The 11570-nt window shown below is 41.4% G+C and overlaps 1 protein-coding gene across 1 annotated transcript in view; it reads right to left on the minus strand.

Moving 5' to 3' along the window:
* The window catches only part of LOC144487306 (NACHT, LRR and PYD domains-containing protein 3-like), a gene marked incomplete at its 3' end in the record, with an annotated part of 28043 nt that extends 19271 nt beyond the window's left edge, over nucleotides 1-8772 (minus strand). Inside the window, exons 1-2 of the mRNA XM_078205386.1 lie at nucleotides 8691-8772; nucleotides 3033-4770 (exon numbers count right to left, since the gene is read on the minus strand). Coding sequence (XP_078061512.1) covers nucleotides 3033-4770; nucleotides 8691-8772 — 1820 coding nt within the window. The remainder of the gene's footprint in view (nucleotides 1-3032; nucleotides 4771-8690) is intronic.
* Nucleotides 8773-11570: the final 2798 nt, after the last annotated feature.

Genomic DNA, 11570 nt, shown 5'->3' on the forward strand with positions numbered 1-11570 from the left:
GGAGGGTCAGTTGATCATTTAACTACGCTGGGTCGTCCCACACTGAGTTCAAAAGGGAAATGGTCAGTCTAATAATGACACACAGGAAACTAAATTCTTTGGTTGGTTAACTAAAATGCCGTTTGCGACTGGCTTTATATTGCTGTGAATTGAAGGAAGCAACAGAAAGGGTCAATGGAGGTTCTGCTGTTGATGTGGTGTACATGGATATTCAAAAATCATCTGATGCAGTAACACAACAGACTTGTGGCATAAGCTCATAAAATAAATGAGAAAGTCGCAATGTGGATACAAAATTGGATGAACAATGAATAATGGATATTTTTCAGGCTGGAGGATGTCAGTAGTGGAGAACCCGAGAGGTCAGTATTGGGATCCTTGCTTTTCCCTGATATATATGAATGATCAAGGTAAATGCAGTATAGAGGAAAATTTCAAAGTTTGTTGTTCACAGAAACCTTTGAGGCGTCGGATACTGTGAGGAGGAGAGCTTGGGACTGAAAAACAGACAATAGTGGAGTGTACAGATAGGTGGCAGATTAAGTTCAATGCAGAGACGGGTGACGTGATACTTTGTGGTAACATGCAGATGAGGAAGGAATATAAAATAATCGGTAGAATTGTTAACAGAGTGCAGGAGCAGAGGGACTGGACGTGTATGCACATTGATCATTGCCTTTAGCAGGGCAAGTGCAGGGAGCAGTTAATAAAGAATACAGCATCTTGGGCTTTACTGCTGTGAAATAGTTTATGTTTGCAGGCATCAGATAATAATTCATGAGTTTAAGTTGAATTTGTGTTTCTGTGCTTGTGTGTTAAGAAAGAGCCAAAACTTTAATTTCACTTCGTGTTAAACAAAGCTGCTTGCCTGCGGGTTTTTTCTGTCCCTGCATTTTAATTTAAGGTTTACGACATTGTCAGAGTTATAGAGGTTAAAAAAATGGTTGCTTATATTCAGAAGTCCACAATGAATGATAGAAACACTGAGTTTCAGTTGCAACCAGTTAACCCAAGAAGCGAGATGGAGTTCACAGAGGCTGCCAGTAGAGGCAGGGCAATGCAGGGACTCAGAAAGCAGGACCCACAAGATAAATCACCGTCAGAAACCAAGGAGGAAAAGAGGAGTTCCAGGAAGACAGAAGTCAAAGAGACAAAAAAACCTGAATCTGAACAAGCTACTGCTCCCGAAGTTAAAGAGAGGAGCAGAGAGAGGCTCCCAGTTAAAGACAGAGCTGCGAGATGCAGACATTGTAAAGTTTGCTCACGAGAATCCAGATATCTGATATAATTCTAAAGTTGGTGACACCTTCATACAGACTATGAGGCGCTGGTGTCTGTTGGCACGGCTGAGTATGGAGGAATAATGAAAGGACACATTGAAATATTGGACAGGGATCCTTGGTGAAGGCATCTGAGAGAAAGCATTGAAAATATTCCAAAAGCTGCTTTTGTTTCTGGAGTGGAGCTTCTGGAACGGAAGCATCAGTCCCAGTGAGACGGGTTTTCTCACATTGTTACAAACATTTGGGGGAATTTGAAGAAGAATCCACTAAAGTTACTTTGGGTGGCATCTGTCAATGAGTTTCAGAGAGTGGTATATCTGAACCACAGGTGGCTTGTTGGTTTACCTTAACTGTGTACTTACTGAGAACATTAAAGCATAAGATCTATTTTGTAATTCGTGTCATCCTTACAGATCTGCAGACATCTGTGAAGTTAGATGGGGTGGTGCATGGAAGTTATTTTTTTAACAAAGGTTTTATTCTTTTGTTAAAAGTTAATCGACTACCTTGTTATTCTGTTCATCTACATTTCTAAATAATAAAACAATAAATAAAAGTTATGATTTACTGAGCCGGGTTTCTGCTCTTCGACCTGACTGTCCAGAAATCAGCTGGGATCATAACATTGTCAATAGGGGCATAGAGTACAAGAGCAAGGAGGCTGTGCTGAACCTGCAAAAGACATTAGTTAGATCTCAGTTCAGCGTGTCATACATTAGGAAGGCTTAGAACACAGTGGAGAGAGCGCTGAACATGTTTAAAAGATTGGCTACAGGGATGTGAAACTTCAGACACGAGGATCGATAGGAGAGGTCGTTCACCTTGGAAGGAAGAATGCTGAGAGGACATTTGAGAGAAATGTTCAAAATAGTGATGGTGCTGGAGAGAACAGGTAGCAAATCAAAATGTTGCTGCTCGGACAAGGATCAACAAGATTTAAAGTGATTTGCAAAAGATGCAAATACAGTGTGAATAAAGCTATTTTTTTAAAACACAGCGAGTGATTCAGGTTTTATGAGGCTGCAGTCAGAACCATGGAACAGAAACGTCGTGGGCTGCTGTAACCTAAGGGAGGTTTCTTTTCATAACTGCACACTGTGAGGTTTAATACAAGACTGAACCTCCACTGCGACCCTGACTGATGTCACCAGTTATCACATGACTTATAAAAGGACACTGTCCCGATAAGACACACACCAACTATAATACATAACAGAGGCAGCGTGCAGGAAAATAATCCTGACAATAATTAACCACAAACTGTAAGCTGTACCGAACACAAGAGAAACAAATTTCTTTCCAGCATCATACATAATCAGACGGTTTCTGTTGGGAGAGTGAAATATCCTTTTTTTAAATTTAGTAACGAGGCCTTTCCACCTCAAATTATTTAAAATGTATCGCGATAATGCTTTCATTCACTCACGGAACGTGATCATCGCTGGTTATGCCAACATTTATTGCCGATGCCTATTTGCCCACGAGAATCTGCCTTCTTGAACCGCTGTAGTTTTATCAGAGAATCATAGATTTACTACAGGTTCAGAAAGAGGCCAATCGGCCCATCATGTCTGCATTTGCTCTCAAATGAGCATTATTACTTTGTGCCATTCTCCCGCGCTTTCTCTGTGACCATTGGACATTGTTTCCCTCTTGACTTCCTCAACTGAACATGCCTCTGTTTTATTTGGAACAAAGGAAATGGCGTCTCAATGAAAATACCAGGGACGAGACCAAACAAACAGTTACCTCAATTCCTGACACTTGTGCAGAACGGGTCCCAGCCGCTGGAACCCTTCACGCTGAATGTAGCATAGCTGTAGATCGAGGTGTTTTATTGTATCACAGAGTCCAATGACATGAGACAGGACCGCACAGTCAATCGGGGTCAGTCGCAGTTCACTAAATGAAAGTATTTTCACAGATCCCACTGTGTTCCGAGCCAGTGCTTTATTCTGAGACTCAAACAGGTAGTGGAATGTGTTCAGGAGCTTCCTCTTCCCAGTTTCAGTCTCTGTGTCTCCAATCTGCCCTTCAACCTTCTCCTTCACCCAGTCAATCGCTCGGCAGGTTGTTTGATGAAGAAATGGACCCAGAAACTTCACCAGGGGTCGAGCTGACTGTGGGGAGGAGAGACCAGCAACAAAACGGAGAAATATCTCAAATCGCCCATCTTCCTTGCTGTGGGCTTCACTGAGGAGTTTCCCGATCTCCCCGGGATCTGGAGTCAGGAATTGTGTGAGTGCACCTACAAACTCTTGGATGGTGAGGTGTGGGAATGTGTAAACCACACTCTGGGCAGAATCATCTCTCTCCAAAAGTTCCACCAGGAATCCAGAGAGGAACTGGGAAGGTTCCAGCTTGTACTTGATCAAATCTCCATTTCTAAACACAATCTTCTTCTCAGAGACTCCTGTGTGGGCCATCTCACCAAGCTTCAGTAACACATCACGGGGGTTTTCAATCTCTCGGCCATGGTTTTTCAGAGTGTAGTAAATATAGTAGGAATATAGTTGGGTGATGGTCTTGGGAACTTGCTGCTGTGTCCTGTCTCTTTGTGTAAAGAAGGGACCCAGTGACAGACCGAGGATCCAGCAGTAGGAAGGGTTGTAACACATGGTGTACAGGATCTCGTTCTCCTCCACGTGTTTGAAAACAGCTGCTGCCACCGTCTGATCTTCAAAAAACTTGCTGAAATATTCCTTCCATTCATCACCAACAAATCCCAGGATTTCAGCCCAGACACTGACGTCAGCCTTTTCCAATAAATGTAATGCAGTGGGGCGGCTGGTCACTAACACTGAACATCCTGGGAGCAGTTTGTGCTGTATTAAACTGTACACAATGTCAGACATTTCACACCAGCATTCGGGATCTGTGCACATGGACTGAGGTTCTGTATTTCTCCGATTGTCAGCAAAATCAATCCTGTCCTTGAATTCATCCAAACCATCGAATATAAACAGCAATCCCTCTGGGTTCTTCCAGAGCTCTCCCAGAATATTCCCAAAGTAAGGATACTGATCCAATATCAGATTCCTCAGGTTTATTCTACTGTTAATAGTGTTCAAACCCCGGAATTTAAAACTGAAAACAAATTGAAAGTGTGGGTATATTTTCCCAGTGGCCCAATCATGAACAATTTTTTGTATCATTGTTGTTTTTCCAATTCCCGGCACTCCGCTCACTGCTGCTGAATTCCCAGATTTGAATTTTCTCTGGGAAAAGCTCCTCTGAAACAATTGATCAGTTCGGATTTTTTCCAGTTCATTCCGGAGATGTTTCTCTCTCCATTCTTCATGGTCTCGGCCTCTTGCCAGCAGTTCATGTTCGACAAGTGTCCGATCTCGAACAGTAGAAATAACCGTTAGCTCAGCGTATCGATCAACCAGCTGGAAAATCTTAACCTTCTCCTTTATGAGGATAGTGTTCACTCTCAGTGTTTCAGTTTGTACCCGAAGTGTCTCCTTGTGTTTCCGTTGGAGATCTTCAATAAGAACGGAGAGAAAGTTAGTTCTATTGGCATTTTACAAACATCCCGGTAAAATTGACCAATCCATTAAATATTGCAGGCATTAGTTCAGTTCCAACATAGATTTTTGTACAACTGCCTTTTACAACTAATGGCCCATGGGCCAAATTCAGCCACTGAATTGTTTGTATTCAGCCTAATAAATATGGCTGGACAGCTCAGCTCTGCAGAAGTCAAATCTGATCCAAACACCGGTCTCCCTTTCTGCCTCTGCAGATCTGCAGAGTTTTTCCGCAATTTTCTCCTTTCATGTCATTTGTCATGCAAAATAATTAGCCCACAAATAAAGAAAATATGGGGAGAAAGGAGGCTGTGATTGGACAAGCAGCAAAGTGTTGAAAACTCCACTTTTCTATTTCAATTTGAATCTTACAGAGCTCGTATCACGACAGCAAATAGCAGGATTCAGGTCAGGGCAGAGAAAGGGCGAGAATCCTGAGGAACAATTACTGCACGTGAGTGGGGTGTTTGCGTGTGCATAGATATGTGTGAGTGAGTGCACAGAGAAAGAGAGAGAGAGATGGAGAAAGACAGAACAGAGTGTGTGCGAGAGAGTGTGTGTGAGATTATGTGAGAGTAACAGAGAAGGAGAACAACTGACAGAGAGTGTGTGGGAGGGAACATGAGAGTGAAAAATTCCCTGAGACTGCGGGTGTTAAACAGAATGCGATAATAACAGAGGAGAGGTTGAGGGATAAAGGGTTTGAGACTATGTTAGGGAGAATGACAGAGGAAGCGATGAAGAGGGAGATAGTGTGCGTGAGAAAAGGCGAGAGGATAATATTGTGAGACTGACTAGGTGAGAGTGAGAATGTCGATGTATGTAAGATAAAGAGAGAAAATGTGAGAGCAAAACAGAGTTATCGATGTGTGTTTGAGAAACACGGGTCACGGGCCTTCGGCCTCTGATATTCGGGTAAGCGTTCTCCAAGGCGGCCTTCGCGACACACGACAGCGCAGAGCCGCTGAGCAGAAACTGATAGCCAAGTTCCGCACACACGAGGACGGCCTCAACCGGGATATTGGGTTCATGTCACACTATTTGTAACTCCCACAGTTGCGTGGACCTGCAGAGTTTCACTGGCTGTCTTGTCTGGAGACAATACACATCTTTTTAGCCTGTCTTGATGCTCTCTCCATTCACATTGTTTTGTTTCTTAAAGACTTGATTAGTTGTAAGTATTCGCATTCCAACCATTATTCATTTAAATTGAGTCTGTGTCTTTATAAGCTCTGTTTGTGAACAGAATTCCCACTCACCTGAAGAAGGGACTCAGAGCTCCGAAAGCTTGTGTGGCTTTTGCTACCAAATAAACCTGTTGGACTTTAACCTGGTTCTTAATGTGTTTACCCCAGTCCAACGCCGGCATCTCCACGTCATGTTTGAGAAACACACAGCGTGTATGGAAGAGAGTGCGTGTGAGAGGAAGAATGAGGGTGTTGTGGGTGTCCATAAGAAAGAGATTGTGAGAGTATGTGAGAAATATGTGAGATGAAGACCATGCGAGAGATTATGTGACAGAGAATCTGTGTGTGACTGAGTGACGATGAGTCTGAGAATGTGTGTATGAGTGCATGTGTGTGAGTCTCTGTGAGGGATAGAGTGTGAGAGTGTGTGCGCAAGTGAGTGACAGTGAGAATGAAAATGTGTATGTGAGAACATGTGTATAACTGTGTATGTGGGACAGCGTGTGTGTGTGAGAGAGAGAGAAAGAGAGTGCACTGTGACAGAAATTGTGCAAGAGAGTTTGTGTGAGAGGTTTTTGAGGTTTTTTGCAGAGGTTTTTTTAAATCATTTACTGGATCCAGATGTCACTGGCTAGGGTAGCATATATTGTCCGTCGCCGATTGCCTTTGCGATTGTGGCGATGAGCTGCCTTCTTGAAGTCAAGGAACCGAACAGCACGTCTTTCGGGCTATCGGATAAAAACGGAGCACCCGCAGGAAAACCATGCAGGCGCAGGGAGAACGTGCAAACTCCACATAGACAGTAACCCAAACCAGGAAACGAACCCGTGTCCCTCGCCTGTGAGGCAGCATAGAGGGAGCAGCTGGAAAATGCAAGGTTAAAACAGAAGTTTAGTGAAGCAAAACTTGAAACTGACATGTGGCCTTAGAAGTTGAACAATATAATGATATGCAATTGTCACGGGTGAGTCATTTTCTTACACACTGTGAGAAGGACGATAATGAGAAAGAGCTGTGATAGAGGGATGCAGCTAACAATAATTTGGGGAGATAGTGCAGAAATATAGTAAAATCGAGGCAACTGTGAAGTGAAACACAGAACACAATCAAAAACTGTCTAACGACACAACGTGTCAGAAGGAGAGAGAGGCTGACGTAGAGAGTGATAAATTGGCGTCTCTATTATCAGCTCAAATGTATGATGTGCAGTTTTGAGAACCACGGGGAAGACGGAATCAGTGATAAATTGAATTATTGAATTTGCTACTGTCGCCTATGATGGGTTGTTTTGCACATTTGGGAACATAGAGCTGGATGAAGACAGCGACAGGGGCGGAGATATGGTGTGCATTTGGTGAAACCATCAGGTCCACTTGCACCCATGATCACGACCCTCACATCGACCGCAAAGAAACCCACGGGACCATTTGTACCAAAACAAATAAGTGTGCAAGTGATTGCGCGATGTTACAGAACTGGGAGGGGAAGGAACTATGTCCCCACACATCACCTGGAAATGTTGTAAACAAATTGGCAAGAGGCAAATGCAAGGGTCGGTTCACACCGATCCACTGCTGTGCTGTAAATTGGTGGGAGGCTCAGGTTATAGATAAAACAAATCACGCCTGTATGGATAAGCTAACTAACAATCTGGAAAAAGGCTTTGAATCACAGCATTCTGAATGCACATTTAAAACACAATATGCTTTGATAAGGAAACTTGTGTTTGAGTAAGTTTCTGTGTTGTGTGACAGGTCCGTGTGATTTTTCTTGCCAGCGAATCTGTGCCTCCTGTCTGTGGCATTGAATTGTGCTGGTTAACCCTCTGTGATTTGGTTCCATTAGCTGGTTTCAAGTTTCTTGTTAAATGCATGCAGTTGTATGTTTAAATAGGTTGAGTCAGGAGAGGATAATTGTGATAAAATGATACAGGTGTTTTTAAAGCACCTGCTTTGTTTTGGCGGGAGAGTGGTGATGATGGGACAATAAATATAATTATTTACACTTTGGTTTAACTTCAAAGACTATCTATGGCTTAGAGAGATTGACTATTAAACCAGAAAGGCATTGCTTATAATTTCTTCAGAATTTACCTTTAGCTTTGAGGATAATTGCAGTTTTTGTATAAAGAAGAATGATGACTCCTGTCTGAACCTATTCCCTTATTTTATTTTAATACTCTACTTTCAGTTATAAATCGTTAACAATGAATGAAAGCAAAGTTTAATGCTGTGCGGAGGATATGTGAATGCGAGGCATCCATGCTCGATGATATGTATGTCCAATAAAACACTTGTATGGATTTTTCTTTGCTGTCTTGGTAGCTTTAATGTTTTGTTTCCCGTAATTACGATTCTGTAATAAAAGTTTCAATAAACAGTTTATAATCAAATGTGGGTCATGAGCAGAATGAAAAATGAAATTTATAACCAGGCAAAACTTTGAAATTCCTTAATCCTGGGCACGGTTGCTGATAACTTATTTGTATTTTTCTTAACGGGCAGTGATGGTGTAACTACTTTTGAAAACTTTTGTTCTGTTTTAATTTCCAACGAGCAAAAACTTAACAATTCTCTGTTTAAATTTATTGCACATCTCATATACGGATTGCGATTTTTTATTTAGAGCAGATTTAATCTTTCAGTTTTTCTCAAATGGACAGATGTATCTGGACGGAATTAACTAACTTGGCTCCAAGCCAAATGTATATTTTGTGTTTTCTTCAAATATATAACTCATGAAGCACAAGACAATAAGGAAGTCGACCATCTTCAAGACTTCAAGATTGTTTAACACAACATGATGATAATTGGGGATGTAAAGGCTTTGTCTTTTTGTAGAAAAGGTGAACACATTTAAACTAATTTGTTACCCTTTGAATTAAAGTATTTGTGATTAAATTCACTTATCTTCCATTTCAACTCAGGCACTGCTGTATCTGATAATTTAACTCTTCTCTTAAAACTGCCATCCCTGGATATTTAACTGTTTAAATAAATTGATTGTATGAATATTAGCAACTCGTATTTAAGAAGTTACATACTGTTTAAGAGGCTAATAAGCATTTTTTAAAATTGTTATTAAGAAACAAGGAGTAATATGATTTAGTCTATATGTTTTTTTTGAGTTTCAAGACATTTTTGTTTTTCGAAAAGTGATGAGTTAAACATATTCTCAGCTTCTGCTCAATTTGAATCTTGGCCTCAATTTCTAAAGGTAATATGAAGTTTTTTGTGTGTTATGCATGCGGAGTAATGTTAATGTATACTCAGCTAACGTATACAGAGGCATGAAAAATATGTTGCTGAATTTATACTTAATTAAATGCTAATATATTAGAAATTAATGACTGTAAAGTCATTTTACAATAACACTTTAGGGCTGTTATGTGTTCAGGAACGAGGTGATCTGCAGATAGGAAGATAAAGTTAAATATTGGGAATGACAATGAAGTTGCAACAGATGATAAGATTTTTCCATCATTTAATTGTCTGCAGTTATGGAATGGAATTCAAAACCTTAAAAGAATAAAATACAGAGTTTGTGCCAATCACGCTATTCACGAACTAAAGGAAAAATAGTTAATGAAGGGGAAGCTGGTGGGTACCACATTAGCTGAATTCTATCAAAGAGACAAGATAATTGCTTGCTCCTTCCCCACATGCCAATGTGCCACCCCTATTCAAAAAGGAATGGAGGCAAAAAGCAGGTAGCTATCGGCCGAATAGCCTAACATCTATTGTGGAAAAAGATTGAAATCAATTATGAAGGAAGCAATAGCAGCAGATTTGTAAAATTATAATCTAATTAAACAGCGTCACCATGGCTTCCTGAAAGGGAAATATGTCTGACTAATTGATTACACTTTTTCGAGGACCTCTCAACCAGAGTGGAGAGAGGGGAAGCAGTAGGTGTGTTGTATTAGGACTTCCAGAAGGCGTTTTACAAGGTACGTCAAAAATGTTCAAGATATTAGATATGAGCCCATGATGTTTGAGGCAGTGTATTGGCATGGATCGAGGACTGGCTAATGGGCAGGAAACCGCGAGTGAGGGTTCCTTTTCAGGTTGGTGACCTATAAACAGTGGGTTTACACAGGGATTGCGGGACTGCAAATCTTTACAATATATAACAATGACTTGGATGAAGGAAATTAATGTTTTGTAGCCAAATTTACAGACAATACAAAAATAGGTGGAAAGGCAAGTTGCAAGATGGATACGAATAGCTTACAAATAAATATTTCTAGGAGAAGCAAGTGGGCAAAACGTTGGCAAATGGAGCATAATTTGAGAAAATGTGAAGTTGTTCATTTTGGAAGGGAGAACAAAAGAAAAGTGTATTATTTAAATGCAGAAAAACTGCAGAAAGTCACAAGACAAAGTATCTTGGTGGTACGTGAGCACGAAACACAGACATCTCGCACATAGGTGCAGCAGGTAACCAGGAAATCTACTGGAATGTTGGCCCTTATTTCAAGGGTGTTGGAGTACGAGTAGGGAAGTCGTGTTGCAAGTGTTGGTGAGACCACATCTGGAGTACTGTGAGCATTTTTGATCCCTTTATTTAAGGAATATATTATTTCATTCACGGCATTTCACAGAACTTATGGAGGAATTGTCTTATGAAGAAACGTTAAGCAGGTTTGGACTCTACTCATTGGAATTTAAAAGAATGAGAACTCATTTTATTGAGACAGATAGGATTCTTAAGGAGGTTGTCAGGATAAATGCTGAGGGGATGTTTCCAGTCATGGGAGACTCTAGGACAAGAATGCATAGTCTTCGAATAAAGGGGCGCCAATTAAAGACTCTGCTCCCACAGGGCTGTGAGACTTTGGAACTCTTTTCCACAGAGAGCTGTGGCAGGAGGATTATTGCGTAGTTTTGAGGCTGAGAAACATATATTTTTGATCAGCAAGGGAATCAAGGGTTATGGCAAATGGCGGGGAAGTAGACATGAGGAATGTCATATCAGCGATGATCCAATTGAATGGCTGAGCAGGCCCAAGGAGCTGAACAACCTACGTCTGTATGTTTTTCTTATGGTCTTATGATCTTATGAGGGGCGGCAGGGTGGCACAATATTTAGCACTGCTGCCTCAAAGCACCAGGGATCCGGGTTCGATTCCTGGCTTGGGTCACTGTGTGTGTGGAGTTTTCACATTATCCCTGTGTCTGCGTGAGTTTCCTCTGGGTGCTCCAGTTTCCTCCACGGTCCAGATGTGCGGGTGAAGTGGATTGGCCTTGCTAAATTGCCAATTAGTGTCAGGGTGCATAACTAGTGTAAGTGCATGGGGTTATGGGGATAGGACCTGGGTGGGATTGAGGTCGGTGCAGACTCGATGGGCCGAATGCCCTCCTTCTTCACTGTAGGATTCTATGATCTATGATGTATGATCTTGTATATCCCAGCGTAAAAGCGTTGTGTGGATTTAAAACAGACAAACATCTGAATTGTACAATGGAAATCCGAACCCTCGATATTGACAGTGTCCAAGTTCCTTATAAGGGAAACGGGGAATATTGTATTACCACCTAATTGAAAGAGTAGGAATATGGCTGTGA

The sequence above is a fragment of the Mustelus asterias genome, unplaced genomic scaffold, assembly GCF_964213995.1.
Source record: "Mustelus asterias unplaced genomic scaffold, sMusAst1.hap1.1 HAP1_SCAFFOLD_725, whole genome shotgun sequence".
Taxonomy (NCBI): domain Eukaryota; kingdom Metazoa; phylum Chordata; class Chondrichthyes; order Carcharhiniformes; family Triakidae; genus Mustelus; species Mustelus asterias.